The 23,793-nt window shown below is 37.4% G+C and overlaps 1 protein-coding gene across 1 annotated transcript in view; it reads left to right on the top strand.

Annotated features, from left to right (window-relative positions):
• Positions 1–266: 266 nt before the first annotated feature.
• Positions 267–23,793, top strand: part of FGF5 (fibroblast growth factor 5) — a 62,336-nt gene continuing 38,809 nt past the window's right edge. Inside the window, exons 1-2 of the mRNA XM_063425362.1 lie at positions 267–712; positions 11,295–11,398. Of these exons, the coding sequence (XP_063281432.1) occupies positions 382–712; positions 11,295–11,398 (435 nt within the window). The 5' untranslated portion in view covers positions 267–381. The remainder of the gene's footprint in view (positions 713–11,294; positions 11,399–23,793) is intronic.

The raw sequence follows: 23,793 nt of genomic DNA, 5'->3' as shown, positions 1-23,793 counted from the left end.
AAATCTGTCTCCCTTTATGTATGGCTGGATCTCCAAGGGGTGGCACTGTACCCATCACAGACCTCTCCATCCCTCCACTAAATAACCCAACTGGATTGAATCCTCCTCACTCCTGGGGAGATCTGCACCAGAGATCAGAGCAGCATCTTGGGAAGGAGGCTGACTGGGCAGGCTGCAGGCATCTGGCTGTGAGATCACAGGCGTTATAAATACATCAGGCAGTGCCAGGGCTCAGGTTGGGTCTATCTGTGCCTGGCAGCCACACACACACACACACATCTGACCAGAAGAAGCACATTACAACTAAGTCACTGACTGCTGCTGCTACAGCACGGGCTACCAGGGCAGCAAGATGCACTTGGGACATTGTGCATTGGAAGAATGAAATTGCATTTATTCTGTTTTTTCATACTTTACTTGGTCTCCACACTCAGCCTGATCACCACAGTGTCAGCAGCTAGCAAGGAAAAGAAAGCCAAAGGCAAGGGGGCAAAAGGAACCAGCAGCCTGAGTAAAAAGCACAGGGGCAAATCTTCAGCCTCAGTGTCTCCTTCCTCCCCTGGCACAGTTGGATCAGAGGGCATCAGTGGGTCTTTGTGGAGCACATCTGGCCGTAGGACTGGCAGCTTGTTCTGCAGGGTGGGCATTGGATTCCATCTCCAGATTCACCCGGATGGCAGAGTCAATGGATCTCATGAAGCCAATCATTTAAGTAAGTGAAAGGGCAAGGGATGGCAGTCCTGTACCCTGAGTCCCTGGCATGCATGTGTTAAACCATCTCAGGAAAGCAACATTGTATCATAAACACATAGGTAGAGAGGCACATCAATTCCCCCTGACTGCTGCAATTACTAGATCATCAATAATATATTATTGGCAAATATTAATGTCCACTAAATCATAATAAATACAACATAAAAAATATATAGTGAGTAACATGTATAGTCTCACTAACAGTTATCACATTCTTTCACTACTGAGTACTTTTATAGTATATATCTTAATAGTATATATCTTTATTTTTTTCATGTATATATATATATATATATATATATATATATATATATATATATAGATTTATTTTAAAAATACAATATATATATATATATATGTATGTATATATATATATTATATTATTATTATTATTATTATTATTATTAATATTATTTGTATTTACTAATTCTAAATATATGTTTGATAACACCACACCATCTATCTATGACATTACATTGTGATAGATCTACTAACATTATGTAACAGTAGAGAATAAGCACCAAAGATTTATTTATTGCTAAAAAAAAAAAGAAAAAAAAAAAGTTTTCTAAAGTTCTCTGGAGTACCTGTTAAATATTTAAATGCGGAAACCCGGATCCTTCCTATAGCAGTATGGATGGCGACTAGAATAATCAGAAATTCAATACATATATACAAAACCCAGCACGTCTGAGACACGGTGTAACATCCTCTACTTGGTGTGCGGTACGTTAGGCGTCACGTTTAAAAGCTTATTATGAATTATTAAAGCCAATTTCCTTAGCATTTTATCAAGCAGTGCAGACATTAAAGATTATATAGATGATTGCACATAGCTGCTCCACACCTTATTGTATTGAGCTAACAATACATAGGACAAAGTATGCTTCATTTATAGTCATCTGGGAGCAATAGGGTTTGGAATCGACTTTACAATTTAAAATAGATCTTTAGAATTATTGCTAATCTATAATATGTGTCACCTCAATTCTTCCACATACACATTCTGACTCTTATATCTGAATGATATACACAGGTTAAGGACTAAACTATGTATTTAGATCCAGTTTAAAAGACAATCTGTACCATGCTGTTTAATAAATGTGTTTCTGTGCTGGGGTTAAACTGTGAAATGTTGTGTTTTTTTAAAAAGATTAAATGCTTTTAAATCATATTTTTCACTCTTGAAAATAAATCACACCATAGTTTTTTTTGTACTTGTCTCAGCTGTGCAAATCTGAGCTACTTAACTCTGTATTGAGCTGTCTGTTTCTTACACAGGGTTTGAAGTATGTTAAAACTGATTAATTTTTTTAGAGCATTATTAAGAGCAGAAATGATCTTAAACTCAATACACTTTGTTTACTTTGATTCCTTACAATAAATAAGCATGTGTCCTACTAATCATGATTATTGGAAAAATATTGAGAATTTAAGATTTTGTTATACAATGTAAAAACAAAACAAAATTCTTAAATTCCATCCACTAGATTTTGTTACTCTGTCTATAACATTATACTACATTAAGAAAAACTTTCATTTAATTTTTTTTTTTTTTTTTTTAGTTTGTTAAATAAATGTAGCACTGTGTGATTGAGCTTGCTGTTAAAGTCATTCAGGTGTATTCTTTAGTAAGAATTGTCAGACATTCACAGTGTATTTCGATTTAAGACCAAAGTTGTCAAATCAGATGCATAGTTGACTTGAATGATTTTTCCAGCTCAGCTATTTTTGACTTAGATTAGATAGTCACTTTGAATTCACATTACATCTCCAACTTTTGTTTACTGTAGTGTGTAACCCTATATATATATATTTCATATTGAAATATTTTCTTTCAACTAGTTTGATACAATAATACCAAATAATACAAGTCCAAACACTGTTTATAACTTTGCATTTATTGTTAATATATTCACTAAAATGAGAATTCACAGGGATTTGCAAATGTAAGATAAAAATAGCCAAACTGGAAAAATTCTCTAAGTCAGCTGTGCTGTCAACGCAGCTACTCTAGCCTTAAATGTAGAATTCAGGTTGAATTCTTACTTAAGAAAAAAAAATAACCCAATAGAGTAGATTGAGAGAGATTAATATATTAACACAGGTTGAAACATTAAAGGGGAATGCCTCTCCCAAACCATGCCTTATTCAGCCTCTCTGTACAGACTCATTTAAAAATGGTTTCTTAGCATATACTTTAGATAATTCTGAGTATTACATATATACTTCATTAAAAAAAAAACTTGCCTATAAACATAAGACAATTACTTAATTCTGCATTGAACCCCTTTTATAATTTTCTTAGAAGTTAAAGAGAAGAAGTTAGGATAAATATGATTAAAACATGGTATTATGGGACAGCTGTTTGGAAAGATTAGTACGAGGACAAACTGGGTGAATAATAGCTATTATTATAGCTAATTGGTTGGGAATATTTTTATTCATATAGCTTAATTGAAAAATGCTAATAGCTACAATTGCATGGGGAATATTGAAAAATGCTGATTTAAAGGAAAATCTGGCTTTGATTACCCTTTAGTTACTGTAATTAATTATCTTGTAATTTTTACAACTTAAAATTTAAAAGGGGTTTGAATACATACTGTAATCAGTGGTTTCAGCTGATAGTAATATAATTAAACATGGATTGTGTACTAGGAGTAGTACAAGGTGAAATTATATCTCAGAATAAATATAAAATTATAATTGATCTTACTAGATGTTACTGCGGTGATAATGTTGTCATCACTAATTTGTGAACAGACAGAAATAAAAGTGAGAATTCTAAATAAATAAAACTAACTGCATATATAACTGAATTAACCATAATTCTGAGCTACACAATCAGCACTTTAGAGTATGAGATATTCACTAAACACCAAAGTTTGCAAATAAATCCAAATTACGTAATTGAGACTAAAATAGTTGATAGACAGCTTGCCTATTTTAGCTTCAGTTTAGCCATCTGGAATTAGTTTGCTAAAATTCAGTATTTAGCTAATAATCCTGGGTAGGTCAGAATCATTGGGAGGCAATAACCTTTATAGTTAATTTTGGGAGCTTATTCACTAAGCTGCGAATTATGCTGAATTAACTGTCATACGAAATGATGTCAAAACAGTTCGGTTAGGAACAAAGGCCTTGAGTTAATATTTTTGGATAAGCTTTTTACATTATTTGATATTTTTGTGTATTGTGTTTCACATTCACTGTATGCTATATTTTATTATTTTTGAAGTTATAAAATCCTCATAAAGTTAAAGTACAGGTTTGAGTATTATTATTCTTATTAGATGGTTTATTTGCATGTGTAAGTATTAATTTGTTAAAAAGTATAAATATGCCACTGCTCAATAACATGTGCAACATGTGCGGGCAATTTATATATATATATATATATAAAAAGGTAGAAATCAGGAGCACTCGCTTGGATTTTTCAAACGTGAATAAACTATTTAATCACAACTTCAACATCAACGTTTCGACCCTTCAGGGTCTTTATCAACATCTTGATAAAGACCCTGAAGGGTCGAAACGTTGATGTTGAAGTTGTGATTAAATAGTTTATTCACGTTTGAAAAATCCAAGCGAGTGCTCCTGATTTCTACCTTTTTATCTATTGGCCTGGAGGCACCCTGGTAATATACATTTGATATACTTTTTTTCGTTGAGGTTGAGTGCCAGAGTCTGGTCTGATATATATATATATATATATATATATACAAAATACCAAAGCCAGGCACTCCTCCGTGTTTGTAGTTTAGGTATTCTGAGCCTAGGTGCAATCCCGCGTAATATATATCCAAAAGTAGTAAAGGGAGCACACTAGGTCTTGAAAATTGTGCAAAAAAGTATTTATTGCATTCAAAAGGAATACAACGCTGTGGTACAGCAAATCAACGTTTCGACCCTGCTGGGTCTTTATCAAGATCACAGTGCAAAACATAAAATACTGACAATTTATACATAAACATATGTGGAGCTTACCAATTAGGATGATCGGACAGCCTGTAGACTGAAACCCGGAAGTGAGGAACCACCACGTGATAATGTGCGTCTGACGTGTTGCGTATTGCGTGAATAGCGTAGTTGCTAGGTACTTACGTCAAAAGAGTGAAAATTGTGTTACATGTTACGTAAATGGCGTGGTCACCGAGTAACTACGTCCAGAAGTTAAAAACAAATGCCTGAACAGGGCAAGTTGAAAATACAGAGGCTACATCAGCCTGCCAGCTTGTATACATAAAGCCCTTAAGCCCCTTTCATAAAAATCCCCTAATGTGCATCTATGTGTGTATTAAAGTAAAGTGCCGTGAATAAGTGAAGAAAATACATAGAAAAGCTTACAGTGCGTCAACCGTGTACATATACTCACACAAGAGGTTGGGAGCGGGGCTGGACCATATAACAAACAATACAGTAGAAGGTACTATTGTGTCATCTATCCCTATGAGGTATATGGGCTCTATACTAACTACCCCTGAGGGGGTATATGAATTAGTTTTAGTTGCTATACCAAACTGCAGGTACTGAGCTGGGGAAAAGATGGCTACCTAAATATTAGTCTTATCGTATGCATAAACGAATAAAGATATATCTACATAAAAAATTGATCAATAAAGAAATTGGTACATAAATTAATAAATTAATAAATCAATTTATATCTGATCCTCTCCCTAACTGTCTAAACTGGCCCTCTGCGTTAGGGGCTGTATTGCCAATATACATTAAACTCCATTTGTATATATATATAACTAATGAGAATCAAGTTCTACTAATTAAGGTGTTTATAGTAAGAAAAAAATTGGGTGGGATCTTTTCTTTGTAGACTAATAGGTAGTTCCATCCAATGGGGAGTGGGTAGTATCACCTGTTTATCAAGTGGGCACTGTACTATAAGGTTGCAGCGATAATTTTTGACGTGCTGAATATTGTAATGTGTAGACCTAATACAGATTATAGTAATAGAAGTTCTGTTTCAAAGAAACATGGACAATGCAAGGTGTTCATTCAATCCATTCGGAGTCACTGTGTTGAGATGATGAATCCAGTAGGCCTCGCGTTGTAGAAGTAGCTTGGATCTGTCACCTCCTCTCGGTTGTACCGGGACATGGTCAATGGCGATGAATCGTAGTAGGGGTAGATGATGGTTGTTAGCTAAGAAATGTTTTGCAACGGGTTTTTCGGTCCGTTTGTCTCTAAATGCCGTCATTATTCCTGACCGGTGTCCCCTGATCCGGTCCCTCAGAGTCATATCGGTTTTACCGACATACGAGAGTCCACAGGGGCATGTGATCATGTATATGACATGAGTGGTCATGCACGTGATGTAGTGTTTGATTGCCATTCTTTTGCCACTGTGGGGATGAGCGAATGTTGATCCCGTATACATATGGCTACAGGTAACACATCCGCTACATTTAAAGCAGCCTTTTTTGTGAATGAGAGGTGGTTTTGCATAGCAGTGCCGAGGGTCGTTTCGAACCAATAGGTCCCTTAGGTTTCGGCCCCGTCTGTAGCTGATCATAGGACTCTGTTTAAATTTTTTAGGAAGGTTTTGATCCGCGTGGAGTATGCTCCAGTTTTTAAATATAGATTTTTTAAGTGATGCAGTTGCGGTGTTGTAAGTTAGAGGAAGAAACAGTCTGTCCTTTGTGTTGGATTTAGTAGTTTTAACTTGTTTGGATTTGCTTCGAGCTTTCTCCAATGCAATATCCAATATCCTGGGATGGAATCCCCTTGCTAGGAAACGGTCACGGACTTCGTGCAATTGCTCTTCACATTTACTTAGGTCGCTATTAAATCGTAGCACTCTTAGAAACTGTGATATGGGTAAAGCGTCCTTGATGTGTTGAGGATGGAAACTGGTAGCCGACAGGAGAGTGTTACGGTCAGTCACCTTTCTGTATAGGGTGAACCCCAACTGACCCTTTTCCTTAAAGATCGAGACGTCTAAAAATTCAATATTGGTATTATGCCAACTAAGTGTCAGCGTTACTGGTATTGGTAGACTATTGATATTCTCTACCATTTCCTCAAGTGTAGTCGTAGTCCCTTTCCAGATCATGAAGATATCGTCAACATATCTTAGGTATTTAATTATCTGATGTTGGTATATAGGGAGGATGTATGTATTTTCAAACCAATACATGAATCCATTGGCGTATGCCGGTGCCATGGCCGCCCCCATGGCCGTACCGGAGGTCTGCAGATAGAAGTGCTCCTCGAATTTAAAGTAGTTGCAGGTAAGAGCAATATCGAGCCATTCCATTAAATATGGGATCGGAGGACCTTGGTATGCTTCATCTTGCTGTAAGATTTCATTGATGGCTTCCATACCTTCCTTCTTTGGTATTATCGTATAGAGGCTTTTAACGTCCATAGTGGCTAGAATGGTGTCTGTGTTGGTTAACTCTATGTTTTCTATCTGACTAATGAAATGCTGGGTGTCAAGTAAGCATGTCGGTAGCTTCCTTATGCTGCTGTTGATATGGAAGTCAATGAATTGAGCAATGGGCTCTATTAACCCTTCTTTTGCTGACACAATCGGTCTGCCCGGTGGACGATCAGCATCTTTGTGTATTTTTGGTAGGGTGTACATCACCGGATGTTTGGGATGTTTCACAAATAAAAATTCAGCAGTGCGTTCATCCAGGTAGCGGTGTGCCAATCCTTCCTCAATCACGGATGTGATCCTTTTCTGGAATTTTGAAACTGGATCAAACGTGAGTTTTAAATATGTTGATTCCTCCCGTAGTTGTTGTAAAATTTCGGTTCTATAATCATCATAGGCTTGGATTACCACAGCACAGTTGACGCACTGTAAGCTTTTCTATGTATTTTCTTCACTTATTCACGGCACTTTACTTTAATACACACATAGATGCACATTAGGGGATTTTTATGAAAGGGGCTTAAGGGCTTTATGTATACAAGCTGGCAGGCTGATGTAGCCTCTGTATTTTCAACTTGCCCTGTTCAGGCATTTGTTTTTAACTTCTGGACGTAGTTACTCGGTGACCACGCCATTTACGTAACATGTAACACAATTTTCACTCTTTTGACGTAAGTACCTAGCAACTACGCTATTCACGCAATACGCAACACGTCAGACGCACATTATCACGTGGTGGTTCCTCACTTCCGGGTTTCAGTCTACAGGCTGTCCGATCATCCTAATTGGTAAGCTCCACATATGTTTATGTATAAATTGTCAGTATTTTATGTTTTGCACTGTGATCTTGATAAAGACCCAGCAGGGTCGAAACGTTGATTTGCTGTACCACAGCGTTGTATTCCTTTTGAATGCAATAAATACTTTTTTGCACAATTTTCAAGACCTAGTGTGCTCCCTTTACTACTTTTGGATATATATATATATATATATATATATATATATATAAATTGGCCGCACATGTTATTGAGCAGTGGAGTGTTTTGTCAGAAAGGGAGTGGGAATAAAAGAAATGTCAACAAACTCCTACTCTCATTTACAAAATGTAATGTACAATGTGAGTCGGGCACTTTACTGTGAAACAGAAACTAAAATAAAATAAATCTTTGCCTGTGATGGGGTAATACAAGTGATGACAATACTATTAACGATATTGTGACAGTGTAACATAAAACTGAGTACTTTAAAATTCTGGTGTCTAAGCCATGGAAAGAAAGTTCAGAATCAAGGGTAGGTCATAAGCAGGAAAACATGTAAACACAAAATAAAGTGTATACATGAAAAGGAGAGATTATTTCGTTTTATTTTTCTAAGCATTCTTTTCTCTACTTCATGGCCTACATTGTTTCCCAGCCATTCTTTCAGTGGGTTTTAGTTTTGCAATGTTTTCTATGTATGGTCAGTGTTGTGGTGGTGTGCTGAAATGTAACATAACAGATAGATAGATAGATAGACAGACAGACAGACAGACAGACAGACAGATAGATAGATAGATAGATAGATAGATAGATAGATAGATAGATAGATAGATAGATAGATAGATGGATAGATATTTTTTCTTTAGAGTAAAACAAAAAAATATACTTGGTTCTTGTTTCATTACTAATTCTGTCCTATCGGTACAATGAGAATTTTGTGGGAAAAATTGAATATCAAACTTGTACAATATGAATAAATTTATCCTTCTAAACAGACAAACGTCTCCTTTAAAGGGCTGGGTGGTAAGTCTGGGCAGCAGAAAATGACTTACGTCCCGACAGCCGTCTGATAAACACAAGCTTATGCTAAAATTGAAAGAGAAATCCTGAGAATGTAAAATTTGTGTATAACAGGTGCATATGCACAACTTCTTTCAATGCTTGTATGTATGGCTGAGTATCGGGGTGAGAGACAGGTTCATTACAGGAATAGCTTCTGCAGCAAATTAGAACCAAGTGGGCAGTAACAACTAAACATTGCTCTATACCTAAAATCTCATACTTTCTATTTGTCTTTATATATATGTATATTCCACACCTTTTTGAACTCCATTGTTTCATTTCACGTTGCTGTTTTACTGAAACTTACTGTTTGGTTTATAATCACCTTTTTTACAGAATTGGACATTTTTCCATTTGCAAGTCCATTGTCAACTCACTGCAAATTGCTTTCTAGCAAATAAAACCCAAAGTCTTTTCTTCCTATGATTTGATACACATATCACAGATGGTGTCATTCTCTAAATTCCAACATGTAGCAAATCCAAATGACAAAACTCAGGATAGAATAGTCAAGCTGAGATTATAGCTGAGATAAAGAATTTTTCCAGATCGACTTTTTTTTGCCCTGATTTTGCCATTTGGATTTCAATTTCCTGGAATTTGGAGTTTAGTGAATAAGCCCCATGGTTTTGTAGTTTACTGCAGAATGTGAGTTAACACGCATAATTAACTTCAAGTTCGTATTTTTACCACGTGTGGATTCACTGTGTGTGGGATATTGTAGGACATTTGTGGACAGGTGGTTCTGCAGAATGTTTTTTATTGGTAATAACGGTGAGCTTTGCATTACATGCTACACAAATACCAACTTTCTTCTATGGTAGAAAATTGATGGGAGCGTGTGGTTATTAGAGAGAGAAAAAACTAGAATTAGATAAAAAAAATTAATTGTGTAAAGACAAAAGATGGGGAAACTATGTCAACTTGGCGCATGGATTCACTATATGGCCTCGATTTAATAAGTGCTTTGTAGATACAGCAATGCATTGCAGGGCCAAATACAGTTTTAGTGGCTGCCTTTCTGACAGAAACTGGAGGATACTTCCGCGACAACAACCAAGTTTAACTTTGTTATATGACATTCAACATCGACCATCATCAAATGCTGATATAAGGAAGCAGTGTATTGGACGAGAAGATAAAAATGAGACTGCCTCCAGAAAGATATCACCAGAGGTGGTAAGGGTAGCTGGATGGGTTTAGAAGGGCCCTCAATCGAAATTGAAAGTAGAGTAGAACACTAAAAAAACAATGGAACCAACATAACACTCCAGGGGTGTTTTAGGGCCCATCGCTAAGATAAACAAAAAATTGGAAAAAAGTCACTACCTCACCAAAAGTGAAGAAATGCCACCTGGATATAATAAATATCCTCTCTAAATCATACTGATTATAAATGTAAAACGCAAAGCTCCTAGCTGTGTAGGTGAAGAAAATAAGAAATCAAGAGTTGAAAAATTGGAAATCAAGCCCTGTTAGGTTAATTCCTATCCTCATTTCTCCGTCTCCAGGCTTCCCCAATCTCTGACCCTCCAAATGTTGTTGAACTACAACTCCCATGATTCTCAGAATATCTATTTCATTCATAGAATCATGGGAGTTGTTCAGCAACATCTGGAGGGCCCGAGTTTGGGGAAGCCTGGTCTAGACCATTAAAGGGACTAAAAGTAGAAGACTATACTGTTTGTATTTCTAATGCAGTAGGGATATGATTTTTTTCCTTTTAATAGAGCTACTAAATATATTTACAAATAATTTTCTATATATATATTTGTTCCAAACGATACTATTTTATATTTATTTATATATCATATTATATTATGCTTTGGTGTTTTGGTAGATTTTGGATAAAGTAACATTAAAATAGATGGAAACAAGCAAAGAAAATGTGATACCTATATTGGCTCACAAAGTAGATTAAGGGCTCTACTAGACATTTAACGGCCTATCTCTCTTACTTTAACTTTGCTTAGTTAGCCAATTAAGGCATCAGCTTTACACTAGTCGTCTATTCCTATTTCTATTGCTAAATACGTCATCCTTTTAGCCTTTTATTTGTACAAATAGTATGCCTGTTAACGTATCCTACAGCAGTACTTGGAGCAGTATAAAAGTATAGCTTGAAATGTATCCACACAGAGAGCGCTAGTTTGATCCACAGACATTTGACAGTTCTTCACTTTCAATTGGGAACTAATAAAAAGGTCAATGAAGTTACAGAGGTGTCTTGAAAGATAGATATCAACAGCCACTGTTATTCTTTTCCCTTCCTCTATATCCAGGCTCAGACATGTTGTTTTATTGTGAGATTTCTGTCATTCTAGGCATTTTGGAAATATTTGCTGTCTCTCAGGGGATTGTGGGAATAAGAGGAGTTTTCACCAACACATTTTTAGCCATGTCAAAAAAAGGAAAACTTCATGCAACTGTAAGTAATGTCTCTGTTTAATTACAACTTTCATTATGTTAAACGCTTGTCCTCTTAAATGTGTTTTAAATGCAATGTCTAAATGTTTAGAGCAGCTGTGGTCCTGCAAATGGCCAGGAAAGAAATTTAGCTATCAATATATACATGTGTTATACACATGGATAATTTTACGTATAGACAGGCAGACAGATAAACAAATATGAAGACAGATAAGCGGACAAGCAAACAAACATTTCACAGGTACGCTAAATAACTACATAAAAATTATTCAGTGCTAATTAATTTAAATAATCCATGATTGAAAAGTATAATGCAGGAGACTAAACAGTACATTGTATCAAACTTATGTCAGTCAAGCAATCTATTGGAAAACATAGCAAGCTCTTCCCATACATCACTTATTTGGTAATCACGATGAGGAGAACAGAACTGTGCCAAACACCACTAACTTATACCACTGTGTTCACGCATAATCTTTCTGACTAAAGTTTTGAGCTATGGGTCAATGAGGAAGAGCCGTATTATATGTATGAGTCCTCATATGTGTTCATGCTTCCTTGGTCACACCATGTGGTAGTGTTGATCTATCACTTCCTTTCCATTGCTGTGAACTAGGAAACACATGGACCATGCAAGTTAGCAGATCTATCCATCTGTGACTGTCGAAAATACACTTGTAAGGTGCTACCATTATCCTTAACTCCAAGGAATAACACCATCTTTGAGGCTATGCATAGAAGGTTGTAAATAAGTGGGGAGCCAGCTGAAAATATGAGGTTGTAGCTGTATTAATGATGAAAGGTTAGAAATATAAGGAGAAGTGATGAATTACATAGACAATCCTGAAGCCATGGGATAAGGAACTGGAAATATAGAAGACAAGGAAACCTGTAGGTGTCATTTTGTAATATTATAGTTGAAGAAATATTAGGTGGAGGCTATAAATATGCGCATAGAGAATAGAAACAAAGCAGACGAAAAAGACTGGAGCAATTGGGAAGGTGATGGAAATCTACTGCATAGATCTTTAATGATCTTCCACATTGCTATCATCTGTGGAAGCTGATTCAATTGGAGAACCATGGCAACACATTCTCCTTATGAAGATTGGCCATGGTTGGAAACAGATAAACAGCAAGAGAGTTGGTTAAATGGTGAAAATGCCATTTGGTTAAATAAGACATTTAGTTTTTTGGCAGATTAAGTAAATATATGACAGTTATAGTTCAGCATTGATAAATACAAGCATTTGCATTTGGGTATTTATAATATGCATGCTAATGATTTATAATATGCATGCATTTTTAATGATTGCCAAAGATTACGTAGCTTGGCGTGTAACTTCATTAGGAAACAATAGCAAAAAAATAACAAATCATGGAATTGCTTTGCCTGAAAAATTCCTTAAATTTGAACCAAGTTAGCAAGTGTCTCTCGGCTTGGCTCACTACCTGGCAAATGGGGTTTGTGAGTGACATTTGCAAAGTTTATACCTGCAAGATGTATTAATTAATGGAGCATTTAAAATTTATGTATGAATATTCTATTATATTTAAGAGAAAAATACTTAAGAAGTGAGCAGAGATTTCAAAAAGGGATGAGATATAAGTGCAACAGTCTGGAAGGATATGCAACTGACTGCTGGGTTCCACAAGCTCAGCAATCACATACTACAAACAACATTATCTTACTGACTTCTATGGACTCTTATTGGGCTGTTTTTTTATGTTTGACAACTGAAAAGTTGTTGAATTGTTCCAGTTATGCCTTAATACAATGGCGCAAATTTCTCATGAAGCCACTAAACTTCTAAACTTCGAAAATACCAGGCGGTGTGACCAGGTTAATTTATAAAAGTTCTATTTAATTCTGCACTTTTTGTAAAATGAAAAAAGAGGAAAAACCGTTAACACATAAAGCACGACTGCAAACAACAGTGGTTTAGGTATTTGGAGTATTCTTCTATATTTGTTTTTTTTTTAATGCATCCCTGAACATATAATATGATTTTTTTTGCTCAATTTTACCAGCCAGATTGTGAGCAGAACTATTAAAATGAGCGTAATTGCAGCTTTTTAATCAGTAAGTAATATCAGCTTGAGTATGTTTGAGTAAGCATGGGTAAAGTGATAGACATAGTCATGTTTACCATCCACCACTATGGGCATGCTGAAAACAAACTGAAAGAGAGCAGAGAGCATGCACCAAATAATAACTACACGCTTAGCCTGTGAACCAGACTGTGAGCCCCAATAAGTTCCCAGCTATGTTGAGTGACAATTCTGATTCTTACATGGCTTAGTTAGGCCAGTCCTGGTTCACCCACCTATATTATGAATTAATGTTTCTTATGAAATGCTTAAACTAAGAATGTAGATATATATATATATATATATATATATATATATATATATATATATATATATGTATATATATATATTACACATGTAAAAAAAATATCTTGAACAATTTGCATGTTTTTCTTTACCGGTACCAATTTTCCCTTGAAGTATATCATAATGACTGTCTGGAGTAGATGTTTAGCCTTGCAATTAAATCTGTTTTTCCCTTAATCATTACCCATCATAGTGACCCTTTGAGAGAAAAATATACTTTCTGGTTGTATAGTTAAAGTTAAATACTCTCATACATTGTCACTGTAATCAAAGAATAATTAGAGGCTCATATCACATATTTGGTTAAAGCATAAAACTGTTCTAATTTCGCATCCCAAGGAATCCCGTATTGCAGTTCTTCAGCGCAATGCTCTAATTGTATTACTCTCTGGGGTAGGATTAGTAGTGAACAGGTGGCAGCAAAATCCAAGAAAACTCGATGCATGACAGTTGCCTAAAACAACAAATATATGATTTATAATGATATGTAATGACATGGACCAGATTCACCAACAAATATAATATCGGAAAATACTTCAATGTTTATTCTAGGATTAAGTAGAAAACTGTGCAAATGCCTGTGGTCATGGTATAGATTCTTTTTGTATTATTGAATCTAATGTAATTCAATAACTAGCGATTTCCTGTAAAAAGATAAAATAAATAATGACTTGTTAAAAAAAAACAACACATTGTTATTTTTAATTTATTATTTTTACTGGTCCTTTTAGCAATTTACCATAAACAATTCAGATATTCAGACATGCTGGACTGCAAACACATAGGTAGAGACTTCTAGTAGAACTCTTTTGGAATCTCTTTTTTTTTTAATTTCTGCTTGTAAATACTTTGTTTACCTATAACAATACTCGTCGAGGATATGTTGGTGAATGAATAAGGGAAATATAAAATATTGCTAATAACATAAATACTAAATGATCGTTAGATTTACATCACGGCACACTCACAGCGATAGACAGATAAACAAAAAGGTACATATTGTGTTTACGTTACAATCATGCGTGGGTATAACTTGTATATTGCTTCGACATAACCTTCGGCACTCCAGTTGAGGACTACATCTCTCATAATGCTCTTTCAGCCAGAAAGCTGGCAAAGAATCAGGGGAGATGTAGTCCACAACATATGGAGTACCAAAATTTGTCTACCAGTGATATTAAATAAAACATGTAATTTTTATGTTTCCTACAGTGTCTTCATGTTATTCCCTAGTTTATTACCAAACAATTTAGGAATGATTGACAGGAACCTGGGCTCTTCCTTGTGCTTGGAGACTTTTTCCTGCTTAGTCACAGTGGTAATTCAGAATTAATTCTTGACATGAATCAATGCCAATATCATCCAACTTGTAAGGCAATGATTGGCCTAGAAGTTTTAGGCTAACTGAACCTCAGCAATTTCAGCCAATCAGTGTTATCCAGGTTGAATGAAATTTTCTTTGAAAATGAGGAAGTGTTAATCCTGCATTTGCAATGCAGCCGAGGAAAGATGGTGTGAGAAAACCAGCAGGGATTTCGAGGTTTTCAGTGGTCATTCGTCTATTCATCTATTTTAAGCCTTATTGGTTAGTTAGATTAAAACTACCGAACACCGACCACCCTCCTGGCTCATTAACTTCAAAAGGGAACCGTCAATTGAGCTCTCTCTCGTGGTGGCCGGCGTTCGTATATTCGAACACCACGCGGCCGAGAAAACGGCAGCAATATTGTTTGCACGAAAGGAGGCAGCGGACTTGGTCGTCGAGTGTCTGAAACTAAAATCGGACACTCGACTTCCCGAAAACCGCTGAAAGTATACGAACGCCTGCTTCCTTTTGTTGCCGAACAGCTAGGAGAGCGCCGTTCGGTAGTTCGGTTCCCACGAACCAGGGGAACAATCGCTCCTATGAGCCAGGAGGCTCAGTTCATGGATTATAGTTTTTATGCCATTTTTGAAATTGACCGACTGCACACACTGAATTCGTGTAACTATTTTGGGCAGGAGCCTTGTATGCGGTCGGTGAACTTCCACACTTTTTAAAAACCCTTGAACCGATCTGGGTGAAATTTGAATAGGTTGGTCTCCCAGATCGGGACTATCAGGGGATATGTCATTTTTGGGGATACCCCAGAGTTAAAGGGGTGTTCTGTGTTTTGGGAAAAATGTTTCCATTTGCCTGGAGATAATTGGGTTATCCCTTAGCTTACCTAATTATCTATTGTAAATGCACAATGTGATTGGTTATTATGTTTGTGTACTGTGGGAGCTCCTTTTGTAGGGGACCTCCATAAAAGCCAGTGTGGTCTCAATAAACACCATTCTTGTTACACCCTTCATCATGTTTTGGCTGGTGTTTGGGTACCTGATTGATACTTGGGAGAACTGCAACTAGAGGATTTCGTTTCTTTGGGATTTAACTGATGAATGAAGAATTAAACAGCTAGCTATAATCCCTCTGGCTCTCTGCCGTTCGGCTCAAACCATACGAACCACTAGCTACCACTCCAGGGTTCGTTACAGATGGTCTCTATGCTATTTTTCTACATGTTTTGGCATTAAACATAGGGATGGTGCCAGGGCACTCTAGGCAGCATAACCACAACGGCAAGCTGTAATGGTTATGTTGCTTAGTGTCCCTTTAACTACAGATCATTTACAATTTATAAAATAGACTATCCCACCAAAGAAACTTAAAACATTTGAGTGAGATCACGTATAAGAAATATAAACATACATTTATCATCAAAGTCTTTTTGTCAAGTTGTTGTAGATATCTCAAAGAGAAAAAAAAAAGAAAACAGTGAGAGTGCAATATGTTTATTTATTTGTTTAAATAACAATTTGTTGACAAAGGCACACACACTTTTAAGAGCTACTGAGAGCTTTGCTTTTATTAGCGTGGACAGTACAATCTCCGTCTCAGAATATATGTTCAACAGTGGTGATGGTACTTCTTCAATAAAATGCCATATGTGAAGACATAAATGGAAATATCTAATCATGTAGTATGTACAATAAAATTCAAAGTAAAATAAAGGTAGGTATTCTACTCACATGGAACAGAGCATGTACCTGCTCTAGTGTAGTGGAGCATTGGTGGTATAATCACCACCTGGGATATGTACAACCAAAGAGTTGAAGAAAACCAGGAAGCCAGAAGGTACAAAGTCAATTCCAAATAAATTCCAAATAAATTACGTTTACAAGGATAAACTTTATTACAATAACAAATTAGTAAACAAACAGAAAAAATAAAGTAGTATCTTAAAATCAAATAAAATTGGCTATAAAAACTGACTTTACGTGTTTCGCTGTGGGGTTTTGTCAGAAGTGTGATATCTATTTAAAAAGAGTCTGTTTATATAGGCGAAGTCTTTATGCACATAATGTTAAAGGGTGTTAAAAGAGGTTTCGCATTGGCTTCCTATGTTGTTTCCAGTTTTCGGACATAGACCGGAAGTAATATCATCATAATCAGAATCTGTGGTTGGTACATCTAGCAATCTTATGTAAATTTATTTTATTATATTTATATAATTAATATATTTCTTATTTGTGATCTCACTCAGAGGTTTTAAGTTTCTTAGGCGTGGATTATCTATTGTTTGTTTTATCTATCCTATGTTTTCACAAGGTTGGGGAATCCTTTTATGATAAACTGCAGCCTCTATTCTAGTGTATAGCGAGCACCTATATTCTCTATTTATTTATTTTTAATTTATTTACAATTTATGTAATAACAAGCTAAGTACTAAAAATGTATTATAATTCCGAATAACAAAACGGAGGCAAATATAAATGATCTATGACTAATTCTATCTTCTTTTTGTCATTCAGAATTAGTGAAAAACTAGTGAATAACTGTAAGATTTAACTCTCATAATCACCTTAGATAACTTACACGGAGCCAATGCAAGCATAAAAACTGCTATTTATATCAACTAAAACACACTAGTAAAAATGTGTGCCTTAGAACAGAAAAAAACGGTATAAACTGAATTTAGTCATTAAGTATTAAGAAATCATGCAGGAGGTTACATACTAGTTTCTGCTTCACGGAGCTTGCAATGTAACTCTTCAGACTAAGTTATGGCAAAATCATGGTGAAAAGACTTTTCAAAGCTCCTGTAGGTCTAGGCACAAACATCTGAATATGCAGGCTTCTAGAGAACATTGGAAAGGTCAATTGTTATACTGTACGATAATGCTTATATGTGTAGCTACCTGTTCTGCAAAATATGTCTTTATAGTGTGTATGTAGAAAAAAAAATACTAAAAATAAATAAATATTTGTACTGAGTACTGTATATCTATATGTATGATGCCTGTGTGTATATATATAACGCAGGCATCATACATTGGGAATTTAAAAAGTTCTGTGTACATCCTATATAATATCCAGTTCCCTGCCAAGCATGCCTATGTGTCAGTGAGGGTTCTGACTTAGAAACACTAATCCAGTGAGAGAATCAGATATGTGTAGTGAAGGACAAGATGTTTTACCAAGCATATATGGGTGTAAACTGTATACCCTATGCAGTATTAGATGCATGGATAGGAAGCGTCACTATAGGGCTTCGAGTACAGCAAACCATCAAAAACACATGTTGAGAGAAACAGCCAAAGAAATAACTCCACCAGTGAATATACCAGTAATTTATATTAACAGCACATATTATATGTTCAGGGAAGCATTTAAAAAAACTAATATAGAAGAATCCTCCAAATACCTAAACCACTTTTGTTTGCAGTCGTGCTTTATGTGTTAACAGTTTTTCCTCTTTTTTCATTTTACAAAAAGTGCAGATTTCAATAGAACGTTTAATGTGTGCCTATGATTGTGTGTAAGTGTGTCTGTGTATGCATGTTAGAGTTAAATTAAACTGGTCACACCCCCTGGGTTTAAAGCAGAGAGCGGTTCATGTTACTTACTGGTTTGGTTAGCTCAGTGGAGCTAAACTCAAGAGGCAGCAATTGCTCATAGCACCTGCCTTGCAGAGACTGCATTGGGAAATCTGTGATTGGACAGCCACAGAAAGTCTGGGCTGGGGAAAAGGGGAAGGCTGGCAAAGGCTGCAGACAGCAGATCTGCAGGAGTTTACAAATCACATGCATGTAGTTAACCACTCGCACATTGACACACTCTAACATGCATACACAGACACACACTTACACACAATCATAGGCACACATTAAAATGCAAACATACTAACATGTAAACACAGATACTAAAAATCAAACAGAAAGACACACTGACATTCATACGAACATGTAGACACAAACTAACTCCCATCCATAGACAGGTATTAACACAGATACACTTGCATTCATACTAATACACAATTCCATTGACATTTAAACACAAATATACTAATACTCTTGCAAACACATGTGAACTAAAACTCCTATTAACACACATGCACCAATACATGTACATTTTTAATATCCCTCTATCTTACTCTTGCCTGCTGCCTGAGGAGGCAAAGAAGAAGGAGAGAGTTCAGGAACTCAATCATGCCACCCTAGATGTTCAGTGTTGGGTTATCTTAAGAGATGTGCACTAACCAGCTCAGGTGGCAGGATAAGAGGTCAAATTCCAGCACCAGCTGCCACTGACATATCTGAGCTTTAAGGGCTACACCTGAGTGGCTCTCACACAGACATCCCAACATGTCTGTGTGAGAGCTAGATGATTGTACAACCACCCAAGGGACCACCCATAACACAAAGCCTCGGGCTGGATTCCTGCTCAGCCCAGCCAAATGGCAGCCTTGGGTGGATTCATATCCCATGATGCTCAGTCTTTAGTACTACACTTAGCCATCACCTACACTATTCATAATGGCGTAAGTAAATTAGCAATATAAAGTACATCCAACTAAAACTCTTTAACACAACAGTGCCTGTATTTTTTTCTTTTCAGCAATACAAGGAATCCATGTGCTATTTTACAAACGGATGCTTCCCTAGCTTGAGAATAACCTACAGCAAGTCCATTTTAAATCTTAATTATGCCTTTTGCAGAATGATTTATGTCAAGGGCACTAAGTGAAATTAGATTAAACCATCCACCTTCTGGTTAATTATGACGAGAAGCACAGCTCTGTAAGTGGATTCCAATTAGCCAGGTTACAATCCAAGGTTACAAAATGTGATTTCTCAGCTCAAAGGAAGCCACACAAATACATCTGTAAACTTGACCCAAATGTTTAATGATTGTTGGTCTAAACAAAAAGATAACGCTAAAATGACATCTGTTCTTTTTTTTTTTTTTTTGGTTTGGCAGCAAGTTATTTCATGGTCTAATTATTTCTAAACAGTGATTTTTTACAAAAGGGCTTTCAGAGCAGTGTTCGTGTTTGAACATTCGTAGCACTTACGATTTGGAGTCTAAGCACTGAACTGAGATCTGTGCAGAACTGAGAAGGTGAAATTAAATATCAAGATTGAAATAGAAAAAGTGGAAACATCCTGCAGAATTCATGATTTTATGAATGAAAATTCCTCTGAATGTAATTGAAAGAATTTTGTTAAACGCCACTATGCCGACATAGGGAAATGCACGTGTTATAGTGAAAACTAATTTATATACAGTTGAGCAGATGCCACAGAATAAAAGATATTTACTGCAGTTCTAATTTAACTTTTTATCAATTAATTATGATGCCATATCCTTAGCACTTACTGAATAATTTCTTCTAGTAGCAGTGATAGTAAATAACATCACAAACATGAAGAGTTTGTCTACTTTTTCATGTTCATTTAAATTTTCTGATTAGGGACATTTTTTATTTCCATTTGCCAAATGTTAGATTACTGAAATGTCAGACAGTTTATTCACTAAACTCCAATCAGCTTATGCTCTCAGACAATAAGCAATGCCTTGTCCTGCAGGACTTAACTTGGGAGAGCAAACGGAGGTTCCTGATTAGGAATTTCTAGCATCGCTCGGTGGTAGTGCTAATTTTGGCATCAAATTTCCATTTGCTTTTAGTCATAGTTTTTTGACTAAAAATCCATTTTAGTTTTAGTTGTAGTTTAGTCATCTGAATTGTTTTCATTTTTCGTGTAGTTTTAGTCAACTAAATCTAAAATATTTTTGTTGACTAAAATCTGATTAAAATTGTTAGTCGACAAAATGAACACTGTTTGGTGGTCCCTAGCAAAACTACTAGCAAAAGAGGAGATGGGCAGGGAATTCCTGGTACCATAACCACTAGAGCAAGCTGAGGTGGTTATGGGGCTTGTACTGTTTTTTTAAGGCAACTATTTCTACAATTCTCCAACTCATCAATAGTCACAGCATTTGGATTTTAATTAAGAGTTTAGTGAACAAACCCTTTGGTGTTACAAAAAAAGGGTAATTTGTTTCACAAATACCTAAAAAAGAAATAAGTAGAAGCCGCCGAGCTGGATGGCAGCGCAGAGACACAGCTCCTGCACACAAACTACGCTTAATGGGGTATATACCCTGCAAAAAGACCGGCATACCAGCAAGGCGGCAAGGGAGCAGACCGGGTTTCCAGGGGGCACAAGCAAATACCAGAATCAGGACGAACAATGCCCTGGAACCGGTGCGAACGGATGAGGCCTACCCACGGTTATTATTACTATTACTATTATTATTATTATTATTACTATGTAGAACTCGACTCACCACTTTCCACCTTTCTTCTTACCGGTGGCTGGAGATAAGTGCTACTACAGGATTTGTCACCTGTATATGTCACAAACTATAGCAGGGGTCAGCAACCTATGGCACGTGTGCCATGCACGGCACCTGAAATGCTTTTGCACAGCACTCAAGACTGCCAGAGCCGAACAGACATTGGCTTATTAATAGTCCCGGTACGATCTCTGGTATCTGTTGGTGCAAACCGAGCGTTGATCGCAGGTGGTGAGGGGCAATCTTCAATTTACGCATTGCAGCACTTAGAGGAGGTTATCTCAGAAAACTGTGGGAAACCACAGTGTAGTAGAGCAGCCCACAGCAGCTATCACATCGCCTGCCCAGTCCACACTGGACCCCAGAGAAGCAACCAACACTGAATAAGCCTTCCCCTCATACAAGTAATACAAACAGCCCACACAGGGTCCCCACAAGCACAAACATCACTGGCAATCCACACACATACACACAACCCCACAACCAGCCTCTCACTTGCAATAACACAAAAAGTCCCACACATACACATACCACCAAACACACAATGTGACATATGATCCATTCAATTCCGCAAGTAGCCCTTATACACAGCCCACATTCATAAGTATGATACACAATTCCACAAATTACTCATGATCCTATATAACATAACAGCCACATACACACAAATACAACGCTACAAAGCAACTGTAGCACCCATAAATAACACAATCAGTATGTGGCAACACACACCTCAATTTAAAAAAAATAAAAATAGACCGGAACGCCAAGGGACGTCAAGATCTTGTTTTGGCACAATATTAATGAAAGGTTGCCTACCCCTGAACTACAGAATTATCAAGAGGCACTTACTATCTGTTAATGCATTTGTATATTCTCATTAGTGAAGGGGTAGCAAATGTATAGATTGAGAGATCTAACACCCTTACATGCCTAACATGCCTGGGCACACCCTAATCCCGCGGCACGCCTATGTATATTGAGACCGGCAGGGGAGATCTCAGGATCCCCCCTGTCGGCTCATGCACAGCCGGCGCTATCCGAGCGCCGGCTCTGCTCTCAGCCTTCCTCCCCACTGACCCACATGCAGGGAGGGAGGCAGGAGAGGACCCGGCGGAGCTATTGCCGGCAGCTCCGCCGGGTTCCTCTCGCGAGATATGAGCGTTGCCGCGGCAACGCTCAAATCTCGCGAGAGTGAACTCTAGCCCCAGAGGGGCTAGAGTTCACTCTCCACTGGACCACCAGGGAAGGAATCAGCAGCAACAGGATCACCCCTCCCTACAAAAGGTAAGAAGGGAGGGGGGGATAGCAAGTAATGTACCCCCACCTTCACCCCCACAATCACCCACACACATACAGCACCCACACACATACAAGACCCACAGACATACACAGCACCCACACACATACAGCACCCACACACATACAGCACCCACACACATACAGCACCCACAGACATACACAGCACCCGCACACATACATCACCCACACACATACAGCACCCACAGACATACAGCACCCACACACATACAGCACCCACACACATACAGCACCCACACACATACACAGCACCTACACACATACAGCACCCACACACATACAGCACACACACACATACAGCACCCACACACATACAGCACCCACACACATACAGCACCCACAGACATACACAGCACCCACAGACATACAGCACACATACACATACAGCACCCACACACATACAGCACCCACAGACATACACAGCACCTACACACATACAGCACCCACACACATACAGCACCCACACATATACAGCACCCACACATACACAGCACCTACACACATACAGCACCCACACACATACAGCACACACACACATACAGCACCCACACACATACAGCACCCACACACATACAGCACCCACAGACATACAGCACCCACAGACATACAGCACACATACACATACAGCACCCACACACATACAGCACCCACAGACATACACAGCACCTACACACATACAGCACCCACACACATACAGCACCCACACATATACAGCACCCACACACATACAGCACCCACAGACATACACAGCACCCACAGACACACACAGCACTCACAGACACACACAGCACCCACAGACATACAGCACCCACACACATACACAGCACCCACACACATACACAGCACCCACAGATATACACAGCACCCACACACATACACAGCACCCACAGCACCCACACACATACAGCACCCACACACATACACAGAACCAACATACATACAGCACCCACAGACATACACAGCTGCAACACACATACAGCACCCTCACACACAGCACCCTCACACACAGCACA

This window comes from Pelobates fuscus, chromosome 6 (assembly GCF_036172605.1).
Source record: "Pelobates fuscus isolate aPelFus1 chromosome 6, aPelFus1.pri, whole genome shotgun sequence".
NCBI lineage: Eukaryota > Metazoa > Chordata > Amphibia > Anura > Pelobatidae > Pelobates > Pelobates fuscus.
Note: the sequence above shows the minus strand (reverse complement) of the source record. Positions and strands in the feature narration are given on the sequence as shown.